The sequence below is a fragment of the Callospermophilus lateralis genome, chromosome 8 (assembly GCF_048772815.1).
Source record: "Callospermophilus lateralis isolate mCalLat2 chromosome 8, mCalLat2.hap1, whole genome shotgun sequence".
Taxonomy (NCBI): Eukaryota; Metazoa; Chordata; class Mammalia; order Rodentia; family Sciuridae; genus Callospermophilus; species Callospermophilus lateralis.
Genome location: NC_135312.1, coordinates 123,930,263 through 123,947,491, shown reverse-complemented (window position 1 = coordinate 123,947,491; position 17,229 = coordinate 123,930,263). Strand labels below are relative to the sequence as shown.

The 17,229-nt window shown below is 44.9% G+C and overlaps 1 protein-coding gene across 1 annotated transcript in view; it reads right to left on the bottom strand.

Annotated features, from left to right (window-relative positions):
* Maml3 (mastermind like transcriptional coactivator 3) overlaps window positions 1-17,229 on the bottom strand; it is a 393,608-nt gene that overhangs the window by 148,995 nt on the left and 227,384 nt on the right. Inside the window, exon 2 of the mRNA XM_076864288.2 lies at window positions 3,140-4,696. Within this exon, the coding sequence (XP_076720403.2) occupies window positions 3,140-4,696 (1,557 nt within the window). The remainder of the gene's footprint in view (window positions 1-3,139; window positions 4,697-17,229) is intronic.

Here is a 17,229-nt window from a genome sequence, read left to right as displayed (position 1 = left end):
AAATAGGGACTTCTCCTTCCTTAGTTTTTTTTTTTTCCTGATGGTAGAATTAACACCTATGTATATTAGGAATTTAGAAATATGTATGATAGAAATACAGAAAACTTATTAAAACATGAAATTCAAAGCCATAATCACTCAACCTTACCAACCAGAAATACCATTTCTAACAATTTGAACACGCTTTTTCTATGTGTATTAGACAACACAGTCTGGATTATAACATAAACTGTTTCATGATCTGCTTATTTTACTCATATTAGGAGCACATCTGTGTGATTAATCGTTCATTAGTATCATGATTTTCATGTACATTATTTTTTTCAAAATATTTATATTGATTCCAAATTTTCACTGTCACAAGTATACCATGGGCATAATCTTTGTTAATCCTTTGATTATAAGGAATATGTAAACATTGAGAAGTGGAATTACTAGATAAATCACATCCAAAGTTGTGAAAGTCTTTTTTTTTCCTTCTATTTTTGGTTCTCTCCTTTTTGAAATATCCAGGAAGTGCTGGTGTTTCTGTTCATTTCTGAAAGTAATGGACTTTCATACAAGTGTTCCAAATAAGCAAACATCTATACAACTTTCTTGAAACAAATGTGGCTACTATTCTCCTCTGGTGCTTAAGCCATTTGTTAGAACTAAATGTTGATCATGGTCCTTGCGGCCAAGAAAACATGAGATGAATTTTTTCTAGCAACAACTGAAAACAAAATCAAACTATATTGTACGTCCTGCCTGTAATTCATGCTACTATTTGTGCAATGCACCCCCAGATAGTAGAGCTAACTATTCTGTGAGCTATGTAAATATTGCTCTGCAATCAGATAAAAACATGAAATAAACGATGTTTGCAGAAAGAAATCCACATGTCTGTGTTTTGAAGCATCTTTCAAGCGGTGGTGAGTTAATATTTCATTAAAAAGCATGCTTTTACCTGTCAGTACTTTGTGAGATTAAGAAGTGATTATTCTAATGAGGGTTTGCCTGGGAAGGTTCTGTCCACCCTCAGTGCACCTTGTGATAAGGAGAGAGCAGGGGCCCACAGATTGAATCCAGAAAGCCTCACATTTGCTAAGCCCTTTCAAAACATGACCTCTGCAGCTCATGGCTTCAGTGACTCACAGGCAAGCATTAAGGACCCAAATGAGCACCTTGAAAATTCATGTTCCAGCAAAGACAGGAACTTTATCCCAAGTGAGCACATTTCAAAAGCAGTTTAGTGAGGGTGGGGGTTATGGGTGGGTACATATTGCACCTATGTGTCTGAAGAATCTGTGAGTCGAAACTAATCATCTTTGGTCTGGGTTGGAGAAAATACTGGTGTAAAAACAGTGAATATAAAGGCACAATTTGTATTAAGGTTAACAACAATTCATTGTGACAGCTTTCACTCTCAGAAATCTTGTGATGCCTCTGTGATACCACAAACACCACTACGTATTGCCTCTGTTTTTGCCTGCTTCAGAACTTAATCTTTTAAAAAGTACATAAAATGTTGCATTTTCTAATAGTGTATATATATATATATATATGTAAATGCATATGCATAGACATACATACATATATATATATATATATATATATATATATATATATATATATAATGAATATATTTTAAGATGAAACCAAGATAAAACATACAAATTTCACATTTCAATGATATTTTTATACCAGCTACCTATTTCAGTTGATGTAAACTAAGCTATACTTTTATTTATCCAGACAGAATTTCTTGAGGGCTGCTGGCATGTGCAGACAAGAAGCCACTGTGAGGTTTTAGGGTTGGAAGGCTGTGAAGGACAAGAATGAAGCCATAGAGCTCAGGCTTGTCTCTGCAGGCCAAGGCCACCCCCCAGCCCTGTAGCTTCCATGATTGGGTGGGGGTGGGGGTAGAGATAGGGTGGGGTACTCCAGGAGATACAAGATGCAAACAACCAAGAAACAAGACAAGATCTGCCTGGGTTCCTTCCCAGGGCGCCCAATGCACCCAATTTTGGATCCATATCCTATCATCAGTTTAAACATGAGGGCCTCTAAAACAGAATTCTGCAAAATCTCCAACTACTGTACTAAAAAGGGGTGGAGCATAGAGTAGCAACTGGTAGTTAAGTGATCCCCATGAATTCATCTATGATGGGGGAAGGTAAGGATAAAGTGCATTTCCCTACTTCTTCTTTCCTTCATGGAAGATACAGTGTTAAACCAGAGCTGGCTTGGATGTCACTCCATGGTAGAACACTTGCCTAGCATGCACAAGGTCCTGGGTTCCACCCCCCAGTACCGCAAAAAATAAATAAACTAAAGAAGCTGTGGCTGCTAGTTACTGGTCATGTTGAGCATCAGTAAGTGCTTGTTGGTGAGTATTTGCTACCCAACTGTGGCTGCATGAACGACCCTACCCCCCCAAAACAGGAAGACAGTAGGAAAAAGGAGACTTTGTTTTTAATATAGCACCAAGGTACATTCATCATCCAATTTTCCCAAAATAGAGCTGAATGAGTTGGACAGAGGTCATTGTAATCTCAAGCAACAAGACTGAAACTGCTTCTAACTGTTGATACCATAGCAGCAAATGTTTCAATGCTGACTGGTCCTACAAAATCTACCCTTGGGCTCACTTTGAAAATACAGAAATCTCTCCCACATTTGAACATGGAGAATCCAAATTTCCCATTATTCATAATTCAATCAGGTAGCTGAAGGTTGCTCAGGCCTTAGAAAATGGTTATAGGTAGCCTTAAGCATCCTGGCCTTCCTGTCACCCGAGTCTGGGATTGAACCATCTGGTAGGAAAGTTAATGAAGTAGCAAAATGTTTGGCCATGTGTCTGCAGCCTGCCTTCCCCAGAGCAAGAATTTTGTAATTTTTGGTTCTTAATCTGCAGGCAGGAGCAGGAAATTCGAGTCCTAGGCATTCAAATACAAGAAAGTTGATGGGGGTCACCCTTTTTCCATCTCTTAGAAGAAAGGGGAAACATACCTAAGCGCTGCAACTCCAGGAGGACGTGGAGGGAGAATTTCGGCGGGTAATTAGACCCTGCTCAGGCAGAAGCTCGGAGAGCATCACACTTGACAGCTTGAAATGCACGGGGAGCAGTGCTCCAAGCGTGTCTCACTTTCACACTTACCTGACCGTGGGATGGAAGCGCGGCGTAAGCCAGGGGCTGATTCATCACTCCTTTCTGCTTCATGAGAAGCATGCGCTTCTGCTCCTCGCTCAGGTGCGCCCTGGGAGCCTGGAGCTGGGGTGGGGGCGGAGGCGGCTGCTGCGGGGGCTGCTGCGGGGGCTGCTGCTGCGGCTGGATATACGGCATCAAGGGGTTCTTGTTGGGGTTGGCCATTGGTGGTGTCATTCTCTGACTCAAGTCTGCGTTAAAATGGGTCAGAGGTTTAGTGTTGCCGTAAGTTAGAATATTGTGCTGTTTGTTTAAGGAGTTTGTACCCAAGTTATTTGGCTGATGATTGATTATATTTATGTGGTTCTGAGGGAGGTAGTTATTCATCGTGGTCTTCTGCAGGTTGTTTGCCATTGGAGGCACTATAGGGTTTTGGTTGTTAAAGGCTTGGGGGTACATCATTGGGCTATTTGGTTTTTCTGCAGGAAAAGCTGCTCCGTATGGACTAGAGGGAGGCCCCAGGGGAGACCAGCTTGAAGTCTGATTTGAGTGTTGCTGCTGCTGCTGCTGCTGCTGCTGCTGCTTCTGCTGCATGAGTTTGGCCCTTTGCTGCTGCTGGGCAGCCATCTGTTTGAGCTGCTCTGCGGGAGACATGTCAGAGCTGGGCACAGCCACCGGGCCTGTCCCTGAACCGGCCACTGTCACTGCGGCTGGATTCAGGAGATAACCGTTGCCGGGCCGCGGTGGACCTTGGCCTGGGGTATGGGCTTGGTTTGGCGTTTGAGGGGATGGGACAGCACAGTTGGCTGGTGAGCTGGCAGGGTTCGGAGCTGCGGGAGTGCTGGCAACAGAAGGTAAGCTCGTGGCGGTGGAGACGGAGGAAAAGGGAGGACCGGAAGACGAAGGCCGGGCCTGGGGAGAGCCCATGGAGACGTGTGCAAAAGGAGAGTGAGAGGGATCACTCTTCACACTGGTGCTCTCCTGGGAGAGAGGCGTCTCCGCGGCTGCCTGTGAGAATTCCGGCTCCTTCTTGTCTTCGAAGTCCTCGTTGAACAAGTCCTGTATGTCATCTTCCGGAACCGTGTTGGCCAACTCATCTATTAACTCCTGCCACTCCTGGTCATTCAGGTTAATGTCTGAGAACAGCTTGTTCTGATTAGAAAGAGATGTTTCTGATGTGTCTATGCAAGTAGGGTCATCGAGAGGTTCCTGTTTGAGGTCCTTGCTCTGCAAGATGGCAAAGCTGTCCTCCAGGTCACTACAGCCGTTGACGGGGAGTTTGATCTCGGGGAGCCTGCCGTTCTTATTAAGATCCTCCAGAAGCCCAGGAGTGTGAGTCGCGCTGTTCTGCAAGGGCAAAGAAGGCTTCAGGTCAAGTTGGTGAAGAGGAGAAGCTGAAGGCAGGGGCATGTTGTTGGGCAAACTGTTGATGGCTTCCATCCCTGTGGGAATGTCCTTTCGGATCCGCTTGCTTGTTGGAGAAAAACTCCCATCGCAAGCTCCATTCTGTTGGTCTCCGTTCAGTGGGGATCGGGCTCCTTCCAACTTCCTTTTCACAGTCTCTTGTAGCTGGAAAAGAGACAGAAGAGAGGTTGACTCAATCTCCAACCACATTTTCCTCTTTTAAGCATCGTTATGTGCCTGGTTGTGAACTAATTTTAAATGCTTTAGGATACGTAAGAAAGAAATGATGCTTCTCACTTTAAATCAGGCAACAAATACTGAAATTCGAATTGTACGGGGAAAGGTTTTGCTGAAAAGCAGAGTTTGGACACCTAAGAGAGAGAAAGCCAACTGAGGACTGGAAGGCAGGGAACAATAGAAAAGATCTTAAGGGAGAATCATCTGTTATCCTTTTCCAAATGAATGCTAGAAACGAGACTTGGACCTAAACACATCATACTTGAGAAAGATGTTAATACCCATCTTACATTCTTGCCACACCTTGAGAACATCAAGGAATTAAATTAACATTTTGAAGAACACTAAAAATCCCTCTAAGGATATGGACTTTAACCCATTTATTGAGTAGCATACAATAGAAGATGAATACTGAACATGACCACAAACTTCCTTTCGGTTCCTATTTCACAGCTCACTCCCAATACCATGTTGATCCAGTGACCTACTCTCTTCTCAAAGCCTGTTTGACTTGGCTTCCATGATCTCTCCCTCTTGTGGATTTCCTTCCTTCACCCCACCTGCTCTTTCTCAATCTCCTGTCTTCTTATTTGTCTAAATGATGGGACTCTTTAATATTTTGTCTTAGGCTTCTTGGTTTTTTCCTCCTGGCCATTCTACATGCTTCTGTAGATAATTTCACATATTACAACAGCTTTGACTCTCTTCTCCAGGCTTATGATCCCAAATAGTGTACCCAGCGCCATCTTCCCTGCTGAGCTCCATTAACTCCAAGGCTCTCTCCCTGGATATTTCACAGGCAGTTAAAACTCAACATTGAGCTTATTATCGTCTGTTACCCAAATATGATCCTCGCCAATGTTCCCCACCTCAGTATCTACCCGGTTACCCAAGATACAAATTGACGCATCTTTCTGAAGCCTCCCTCATCACCAGCCCCTCTAACAAGCCCCCTTCCATCAAAACAATCTACCCTGCCACTCCCCTAGCCAGGGACCCTGGTCCCCCACTGGCCTCTTTGCCCTGTCTTCATCTACCCACTCACTCTCTCATCAGTCCTTTGATTCTCTGTTTTGTTCTCTCCCAATGAATCTCTATGCTCTTAAAAAAAAAAAAATTGTCCTTCCTGTTTATAACCCTGCAAATGATTTAATGCTTTGTGTATGGGTTAAAATCTACAACAACTCCCAATCAAACCGCCTGGCTGCTGCGGGTCCTTCCAGTTCACCTTTTGCTTCTCTGCTCAGCATCTCGATCCCCCACCCCTCACCTGTTGTTCTACTTCCAGTCAACTCTTCTGCAACTCCTCCTGTTACTTCAGCAGGCAGGCTTCCTTCTGCCTCCAGGCACTGCGTGTGCTTTTTCACCTCTTGGGACACACTCCTCCTCCCCTACCCCTTCCCTGGTTAATAGTTGCTTATTTTTCAGGTGAGATTACAGTTCCCCTTACCATAGGAAGTCTTATCTTACATGCCTTCCCCACCCAAACAGCTCGGGAGCCTTCCCTGACCCACCCATTCTGGGGTGGACCTACGGGAATGAGTTCTTCCAAGCAATCTAAACTTCCCCACCAGAGCTTTTATCATACCTTGAGCGGATGACTTAGGATGACTTACTGACTTACGTGCCTGTTTAGCAGACTGTGGCTAACTCGCTTTCGCTATATCCACAGTGCTGCACCCAGTGCTCAGCTTCTTAGCAGTGGTTAATAAATAATCGCAAATTCAACAAATAAACCTATTGTCCTAAAAGAAGCAAGCTTAACTCAGAGCAGGAGGCAGCACCATTGACGGTAAGGAATGCCGGCTTTTGAGACTTGACATTCCTGGTAACAGGAGTGCTGGATCTCTGACTCCAGAGGGTGTGACAACCACTTAACTGGGCCCATTTAAGAAGTCTTGTTAAGAGAGGTCTTTCTAATTCTATAGGTTTATAAATTTTAACCCGAATTCACCTGTGTGCTGCTTTTGTGGTTCTGGTCTAAAGGCTTGGCATAGACTGGGTATGGGCTGGTGACTGAGGCAGCCTAGGTTGCAGTGGCTTTGCACAGGCAAAGGGGGAAGGGAGCAGGATGCAGGGTGGGAGGGGGACGGTGGAGCGGCTCTTCCACCTGGGGGCTGCTACTCTTGGCAAAGCTGCTGTGTTACAGAAGCTGTGGCAGAGGATCAGGGTTCCCCTGTCTCCACCCTGCTGAACCCACACATGGAACTGCCAAGGCTCTGGAGGAGCCTCACGTATAAGAAAACCAATCTCATGGTGATATGGTCGGTTTTAAGAATGCCACTCACGGCTGTGCACTTTCTCACAAGCAGAGAATTCCACTGTAAGAGGAAGGAATGGAGGAAGGGTTCTTAAGGCAAAGTCCAGTGTAACCCTTGTTCCTGAATCTTATATTTTTAACCACAACACCAGACGCTGTCTGCAGTCACTAGATAGATGCTCCCGAACTCTGAAGACAAGGTCCTAACTGGGACACAATGGGAATTTGACTTCAAAGAAAATACTGGTTCAATCCATCATATCAGGTAGACACTGCTGGAAAATGATGTAATTTATGGAATAAACCAAAAAGCCATGGTTCTGATCATAGAGACGGCAGACACTTGAATGTACAAGGCTCCAGCGGCAAGTTCAAATATCATAGCTTCAGGACTTGAGGGAAATGAGGCTTGGGGCACCTCTTGAAGTGATATGAGACTGCAGAAAATAAACACTTGTCTTAAAATGAACTCAGAAAGCAAAGATCTGTGATTCTGTTCTAGGTTAGGTAATGGGTGGGACAGGACAGAGAAACAAAGACGCTCCACGTGTTCCCCTGTAAGATGGTGGTGGCACACCACGGAGACACGTCTGGCTGGAAGCCCAAGTTGTACCTCTCATTAGCAGAGTGGGTGCAGCAGGAGGGCAGTGTCACAGATCGGGAGCAAGGTTCTGGAGTCAGAACTCCAGGCTCACAACCAAGATCCTGACACGATAGTCAACACACATAAATGTCACCACCAAGATCCCTACACGAGAGTCAATGTACATGAATGTCACGCCACTCCTTAATGATCAATGGCTATGATACCCTCCATTAGAAAGGAATTTACATGAGGGTAGTGAGTTTTCTGTTTTATACACTTTGGGGTCCCCAGCAGTTCATAGTGGACGCTCAATAAATACCTGTTGAATGAATGAATTTTGGTACACTCATAACACATAAGCCCTGATTTCCTTCTCTGCAAAATGGGTTAATAATACCTAGCTCATAGAGTGACTGTGAGGATGACGTTGGATGAAATAATATAGAAAGGTACCTAGGAAGCCTTAGTTTTACCATTTTTAAAATTCAGGGATGCGAATAGTCACAACGGCAGCTGAGATAGAATGCTTCCTGGATCTTTGAAATACAAATAGGTAGAATGATAATATTTCTGTTCCCTGGCTGGCAAAACCCTAATGTTTTCCAAGCATCTGGTGGAGCTTTTTAAATATGAACAACAAAAATCAAATTTGCAATTCAAGTCCAAGTGCGAACGCATTCATGTCCTAGATTGTACAACAGCGGAGGCGAGGTTGCTGAGGTTCAGATCAAATACGTTTTCAGCACGCCACCTGAATGGAGCTGCCGAGCACCGCTTGTCCCCAAGGGCCTCCTGTTCTCCACCACTGGCCCCTTTTAACCCAAATCTTGATATATATTTCAGGTATCAGCGTATTGGAACATAAGCAAGACATCATTGGAGATGCTAGGTTATGGTTTTTCATGTTGTGTTTTGTTTTATGAGGCCCAAAATAGCAGAGCAATCTTCCCATCAATTCTGTCTGTCTCATCATCCTTTGTTATATGGAAAGGTGGTCTGAGAGTCCAATTCTCTCTTTAACGTCCCCTGTGGGAGACAGTCGAGAGGGGAGGAAGATGGCCAACCGGCTGTGTGTTTGAGAAGGCTGGCTGAAGCCTAAGCAGCCGGCTCAGTGAGGCTGAGGATGACTAACTGCACACAGGGAAATGTCCTGGTGAGGCCCTGCCTGAAGGACTCAGGTCCTGGTCTCAGGCCAAAGACTTAGCAAGTCCCTGGCCCTTCCGCGTCACCATTCCGGGAGGCTCTTCATAGGGTTGTACCCTTGTGGAAGAATCACAGAAACTCTTTTCTGAGCATCACAGCCCCTTACTCCTGAATTACCATTATTACATATAAACGTTGTGTCCCATTAAGAGAAGCTGTGGTGCCAGGAGCCCACGTGTGCCATTTATCCAAGGCCTGTGACAATATGGGCTGCTATCATGTGTCAATGACTCTGGAGGAAACAATTCCCCCTCCATAACAACTCCAGCAATAGTCCTTCGTCCACAGGATGTGGCTCGATGGTCTGTGTTTCTGTGAAGCCGTGGAGTGTGTGTGTGTGTGTGTGTGTGTGTGTGTGTGTGAGAGAGAGAGAGAGAGAGAGAGAGAGAATGGGGGGGGCATATCAGTAGTAACAAGAGTAGTTGTGCCTTTGGCGTTACAAAGCACTTTCACATACAATCCCACTTTATTCTTGTAGCAAACCCCTGGAGCAGGCCAGGTGCTGTTCTGATGGTTCTGCAGGGAAAGGGGCAGTGTTTGGAAGGAGGTGGAAGGGGCAGGTGGGGATGACACCCATGACAAGGACAAGCCTGGCTAAAACTACCAGCCCTCTGCTGACACAGTGGAGGACTCGAGGTGTCCCCTGAGCCAGAGTGACCACAATAAAGAGATTTTTTCCTTCTTTCGACTTCTAGCTGTGCTAGCTAGTTTAAAGCAACTCTCCTTGCTCTGTCCTTGATTTTGCATGAAATGGGCAGAGTCCCTGAGCTTGAGAATAAAGACGGTAGTGCTACCATCTTTATAAGGAGGACTCTAAGATGGAAGACATTGGCAGAAACCTCAGATTCCCTGCCTCCTACTCCTAGTGATTTTTAAAGGGAGGTTTTATTTGAAGCTTCTTACAAAGGAGGGACTCAAGGCAGAGTGAGATTAAGCAGTGTGTTTGAGATTACTGAGAGAGGTGGCTAAACTCAGGGCTGATGTCACAGCCCACCCTACACCCTCATCCAGGACTGGGCCACATATCGCCAACCTTCATCCGCGGCATGGGTTCTAATGCAAGGATGCTCTCCAGATTGTGTTTTCAGGAATCATCTTCGATTCCACCCTCTCCCTGCCACTTGCACACAATTAAAGCTCAAGAATGTCTGGTCTTATCCTGTAAGAATTTTAGGCCCATCTTCACCCCAGGGACAGCACCTCCATTCAGATCGAGACTTGTCTCCTGGATTTCTGCATCAGTTCCCAAGAAGACCCTGCCTGCCTGCTTCCTCAGCACATTCCCTGTGGTTTCTTCTTCCTTGTGAATCTCATCGAGCTTGCTCTTCACTTCAGCTGAGTCTGGCACACGGGCCCTCCCCAGCTGGATCCTCAGTCACCTCCAATCTCTCTGCCCCACTTGGCCTCCAACACCAACCAGCTCCTAACACTGGCTGTGCAGTCGGGTGGCTGGACAATGGAATAAGTTCTGAGAAAGGCGCCTTTTGTCGATTTGGTTGATGTTCATCAATGATGTTGTGTTCCCATGGTGTGCTTAGACAGGAACGGCTACGAGGTCACTAGGCGATAAAATCTCATGGGACCGTGGTATATGTGGTCCGTGGTTGATGGGATTGTTGTGATACATTTAGTGTCCATACTTAACTATTTGTAGAATCCAGGATACCCCATGATTCTTTTCTCTCTGAGCCTTTGCACCTGTTACCACCCATCCAGCTTCTTCACCTGGCCATTGATCCTTCCCAGTTCCGTCTAGACATCACCTTCTATGCAGCCTCTCCTGACAGCTCCTCCTCACAGCTCCTGGTCTTGGTTAGGTGACTCTCCGTGCATACTAATGCATGTCACACTATAAAACTGTTTTCCTTTTCCTTCATGAGTGAATGAATAAATGTTAAACAGAGCTCTCAAATAACCACACCGAATTCATGTCATTGATCCTCAAAGCAGGCACTTGAAAATATTTGGCTGCATAGTGTTTTCAGGGAAAATGTACAATTTCTTTTGGTTAGTTGGAAACACTGCAAACAGACTATCTCTTCCTTCGTATTTTTAAAGATTCTAAGGGTCCAGGGAATCCACATTAGGAACCATTAGGGAACACATATAGTGCTTGTGGAAAACAACAACAACAACAAAAGCAGAAAGTAAAAACTAATCTTCCTTCCTTCCTTCCTTCCTTCCTTCCTTCCTTCCTTCCTTCCTTCCCTCCCTCCCTCCCTCCCTCCCTCCCTCCCTCCTTCCTTCCTTCCTTCCTTCGTACTGGGAATGGAACTCAGGGGCACTCAACCACTGAACCACATCCCTAGCCCAATTTTGTATTTTTATTTAGATACAGGGTCTCCTTGAGTTGCTTAGTGCCTCGCTAAGTTGCAGAGGCTGGCTTTGAACTCTTGATCCTCCTGCCTCAGCCTCCCGAGCCGCTGGAATTACAGGCATGCATCACTGTACCCGGGGAAAAAACAGTTGTCTTAAGGACACAACCAAGGTCACATGTTTTCACATGTATGTGAAATGCTGGATATGTTCATAGTTGATCTTCAAATTTCCAAACAAAGGTTTCGTACATCACACAGCACCTCCTCCTTCACCAGCTGCTGCAGACACGACTCTTTCCCAGGACGTGAAGAATCAAAGCTGTAGACGCTCTATCTAATTCAGAGGCTCACAGAGGATATTTTGGTCATTTTAATCTGTTCTGGTCAAACTAGAAGATGATTCACTGCCATCGATTTCATACGGTTTTTCTCTTTCCATCTACCAGCAGATCCTAAGCCTATGGACACATGGATGGATCTGAATTGCTTATTTAAGGTATCTGATGAGAATACTCATGTATTCTGGGTATTTCCATTAGTAGAATATTGATAGTGTGCAAAACACTTCCAGAACTGTCTTCTGCATGTAAGCTCTCTTATAATTGAGGTTGATTTAGAAGTTTGATTTTTTTTTTTTTTTCGTTTTAGTGATATTCAAACTTCAGGGGACTAGTTACCTGACAAGCTGTTAAAAATGCAGATGTCTTTGGCTGGGGATATGGCTCAAGCGGTAGCGTGCTCGCCTGGCATGCGCAGGGCACTGGGTTCGATCCTCAGCACCACATAAAATAAAATAAAGATGTTGTGTCCACCGAAAACTAAACAATAAATATTTAAAAAATTCTCTCTCTCTCTAAAAATAAAATGTAGATGTCTTAGTCCTGCTGCCATAATTTTTTAAAATTTTAAAAATTTATGTTGAGTAGCTCCAGGTGGGGTCCAGATTGGCACACTGTATGTGGACATGCATCTAAAGAAATTTAATAGGGCTGGGGCTGTGGCTCAAGTGGTAGCGTGCTCGCCTGGCATGCGTGTGGCCCGGGTTCGATCATCCTCAGCACCACATACAAACAAAAGATGTTGTGTCCGCCGAAAACTTAAAAATAAATATTAAAAAAATTCTCTCTCTCTCTCTCTGTAAAAAAAAAAAGAAATTTAATAGATACCCCAGGTTCTTCTGAGGCAGTTGGTCTAGGATCTGCTTGTAGACATTCTGATCTAGGCTAATAACTGTTAGATTCTGACATTTTGAAATCATTGCTTTGATTTTTTTTAAACATACAAATGCAAACCCAATGTCAACATAGAATGCTCTTTACTTGATGGGTGATACCCTGGAGCACCTCATAAGCATGATTATGAAATAATGCTCTAGATTGGGATTTTTCAAAACCTCAGAGGATGCTAAATTCTACAGAAGATTGTTGGATTTCCACAATACTTTTCATGAAAAATGTGTATTTTTCAATGTTGTATGTTTCTCTGAACAGTAATGTTGTAGACCTTTCCCCCTACACACTAGCTATTTACCTCCACTTTTATTCAATGGATGGGGAGAGGTGCCAGGTGCCCATGTGCCCATGCCATCCCAGGGGCTGCAGGGTGGTCCACCCTTTCCCAAGAACAAAGACCACTCCACACAGTGAGCACGTGCCATACATATGTGGCCAAAAGTCAAGTACTTTTGTTTCAAAGAGATCTGTATGATGGACAGAGCAGCAACACAGAATGAGAAGAAGAAATTTATCCCAACTCCTGAAGCCCCCCTTCTCAATCTTATACACTCCTAATAGTATTTCAGAGATAATTTTATTACATGAATTTTTTAAAAAAAAAGTTATATAAATACGTGGAATGACTATATACTTAGTATATACTAAATGTGTGTCATATTGCCATGAGGATCAAGTGTTTAAAAGTTCTGCTCGCAACCATTCAAGAATGTAGCTCCCCTGGACCTGGTCTGTGACCAGTGTTGGCGAGGGGATGTACCAATGTTGGATATCAGCCATGAGTCACTGAAACGTCTCCCTTCTGAAATGGAAAAACAGGATCACTTTCAAAGGAACTTCATACTCTGAGTGGGCATCGGTTATATTAGCCAAAGAGCCCCAGAGGAAGACTGGGGCATTGGAGTCTCCAGTGCAGAGAAACAGGACCATTCAAAACATTCTGAGGTTATAATCAGAAATGCCCACGATCCTTTTCCTTCCACCAGGAGTCAGATTTAAAATGACTCCCGAGTAGTCTCAGGCATACCCGAGTCCGATGGTACCTCTTTTTGGAGTCTGGGATACAAGAGATGGTCATCAAATTCCAGCTGTGAGGTATCCGAGCAAGGTCAGGTACTTTTTTTTTTAGTTTATCTTTAACAACACTTAAAATCTTTGTGTGGTTGAATTTTCAGGCATGCTTTTTATCTTTTAATTATGCTTAAACATGTATTAAGCACCAGTGGAATGTAAGACACGTTGGGAATGGATCACAAAAACATCAGGAGCAGTAAGAGACAAAGCCCTTGACATTTAGAAACCCCAAGTCTTAAGACTCCCTCAAATCTCCAAATTTCCAGATACATGAATGTTCATGCAGGCTTTTGGCTTCCTCCCAGCTGAATGAATAAATTATATTTTCATTACAAGTCACACAAGTCTTGCATACTCTTTGTGTCTGAAGTTACAAGGCTTCTCCAAAGCTCCACATACACAGTTTAAACTGGTGCCTTAAAAAAAAAAAAAAAATGATTAATTACTCATTAAAACCAAGACTGTTTTCTCTGCAAATGCCCGGGCTACGTGATTTTCAAATCTCCTCTCAAATAAGTTTCTGTAAAATGCTCTAAATTTCTTAAGTCTTTTTATCAGAGAATTTGGTTCACTGTTTGGTGAATGTTTCTAGATATTGTCATATAATATTCCAGTTAGCTGAGAACTTTACCACAAGTAGGATCAAGCTATTATAGGATCATGTATTATCTTGATTCATCCTCATGATAACCTACAAAGGAGGAGAACTGAGTTCAGAGAGGTCAGGTCCTTGGTCCCAGGGCACTCAGCAGAGCCTATCCAGTCATGTCTGCGGCTGAAACCTGTGCTCTCACCTCCTCTGCTGTTCTACATCTGATGACATTGCTCCCAATCAAACTTTGGCAAAACTTGCTTAGAAAGTCTGGGGAGGTGTTTCAGAACCCGCGTCATGATGCGTCTCTGAGTCAGGTCTGCCTGATCGCCAGAGGACAGTCATGCGACCCTGCAAGGAAAGAAGCCAGCTAGCTGCAGTTTCCGCACGTGTTGGGGAAGGGGTGTGGGATGGTGCAGCCGAGCAGGAAGCACATGTGCGCATCCCGCGGCAGCTTTAGAAAAATCTCCACTGAGACCGGAAGTTGCCCTTGGAATTCCACAGCCTGAACCCTGACTCCTCTGTCTGTTCACACACCAAAACACAAGGTACGTTTGTTTTTTAAGGGCAAGAGACAATTTCCCTAGGAATCCCTCCTGGTATCTCTTCCTAGACTCATGCACACATTTTCTATTCAAACATGCTGTAGGCATGACCTGGTTACAATCTGAAATTTCTAATGGGATTATTTAGAGCTATTTAGAGCTGTAAAGAAATGAGGGGGAGGGAGGTAGTTGGGGAAGAAGGGAAATCCATAAGGAGGAAGGGGAGAACGGAAAGATCAGATCTCATCTGCCTGGTTCACAGCTGCAGACCAAAGGACAGGCGCGTGAGGACCGAGGAGGAGCCTGGGTCTGTTTGTTTTCTGGGAGGAGGAAAGCAGGAAGGAGAAAGGCTTTGGGGGGCTCAGCGCCCCTCTCTCCCCTGGGCAGGAATCAAGGATATTTTTACTTCACTCTTTACTCAAAATGTCCCTTCTTTTCAATGAGAAATTCTCACTTTTGATTTTAGACCCTTCCGGGAGCCCGATTTCCACTGCAGCCTGCCGTCCTGAAACAGCTCAGGGGATGCAAATAGCCCAGAGTCCAGATGTGACACTGCTTTTGAATAAAATCACAGCGCATGTTCACCTCCCTCTGGAAACCAGAAGGATGGAAATAAGACCTCGCGTTCCATAAAAAGCTCCAGTTTCCCCCCAAGAGGTCAGAGAAGCCTACTTCCTTGAGTTGAATGTAGTTTGGATGAAGCATCAACCACAGACAGCCAAGAGCCGCCTCCTGGAAGAGCGCTTTCTCTCTCTCTCTCTCTCTCTCTCTCTCACACACCTCAGTGAGTAAGCAAACAACACAATTCTTATTCCCAGAGAGGGTCTGACTCTCAAGTTTCTATTTTACTGAAGGCCCAGGGACACGCCCGTCTTCCTTGGCCAACAGGGGGATGACCGTTATTTACACATCTTTGGATTAACTTGGATCACAAAGGGAAGATAAGGTAGAAGAAGAGGATTTTTCTCTCCGGGATGAGTCACCCGGGGGAGGGTGAGGAGGACATGTGTGCACAGGCACGTCTCCCTACCCAAGCCAACATGGAGGAAATCTAACCCACTCTGAAAATTTGCCACTGGGCAGCGGTGTGTACACCATGCACTCAGGGCTTCAACAGCAGAGCTCCAGAGCCTGTTGGCAGAGGTTTCCTCTGTGGGGAGAAGCCGCTCAGCTTCATCCCACCAGCTGAAATTCATTTTTCAAAAGAAATTACACTGAGGTACTGTTGTTATAGCAACAGTCAAAGTCATTCACACAGTCTCTTCCCACCACCTCACTCTGACTTCGGGGGGGAGCGATTTCAGTTATCTATAGGCAGTGACCAAGGCTGAGCCTGGTCGGACCCTTTATTAGCCCTTAAGACCCGTAAGTCCAAATCCCCTATGGCCACTCGGAAGCCCGAAGACAACAAGACTTCCCTGGGTTCTGGAGAGCTCTCCAGGCCCTGGAGGTGTTATGAGCACTGAAGTCAGGCAAAAAAAGCTGTTGGACCCGAAGCTTTGTCTCCCAGGAGGGACCTGGACATGTGACCGCTGAATTTCCTGGGTGAATCAGGGACTGAACACTTCAGAGCAGGCATTTCCTGAGGATGGTAATGGTGAATCCGGAGGGGACTTCGCTCTTGGGGGTGTGGACTTGTCAGTGTCTCACCCACTCCAACCTCTGAAAATATCCCTCAACTCCAGTGGCTCCTTTCTTGATGCAAATGTTCACTTATTACCGAATCCTTATGGTAAATGACTAACCAGAGAATCAGTGGGATGGGCAGTCCATACCTACCCTCAGGGCACACAAAGGAGGTAAAAACCTACACAGCCAGGGCTCAGAGCCACTGCTATGGGCTGAATGTGCCCCGCCCCCCTGCCATCTTCCCAATTTACTTGTTGAAATCCTAACCCCCAGTACCTCAGAATGTGACTATATTTGGAGATTTAATGAGGTAATTAAGCTAAAATGAGGTCATTAGGGCCCCAATTTAATACGACTGGTGTCCTTCCGAGAAGAGGAGATTAAGACATAGACACTCACAGAGGGAGGACCATACGAGGACACAGAAAGAAGATGACCATCTGCCAGCCAAGGAGAGGGGCCTGCCTTAGTTCCTTTGTGGTACCGTAACAAAATACCTGAGACTGGGTAATTTATAAAGAACAGAAATTTACCTTTCAATATTTTCAAGATCAAGATGCTGGCAGGGTCAGTGTTGGGTAAAGCCTTGTTCTTCATAGCTGGCACTATCTAGGTGGCACCTCGTGTGTAAGATCAGAAGTTAAAGGCCTAAACTAGTTTCCTTCAGCCCTTTTACTAGGCGCTAATCTTATCCTTAGGGGCAAAGACCTCATGAATTAATCACTTCTCGAAAGCCTCCATCTCAATACTTCCACATTTGGCTTAAGTTTCAATATATGAATTCTGGCAGTGGGGAGCATTTGACCACATCAAGGCCTTAGAAGAAACCAATCCTGCAGTACCCTGATCTTGGACTTCCAGCCCCCAGGTCCGAGAGGGGGATCATTTGTGCTGTGTAAGCCGGGTGTGGTACTTGGTTATGGCAGCCCCAGCAAACTAACAAAATGAGTCATTTGATTTAAATTCATCTCTGTCCTCTCAGTGTCTTATATAAGTTAGGCACTTAATAACTATTTGAAAGG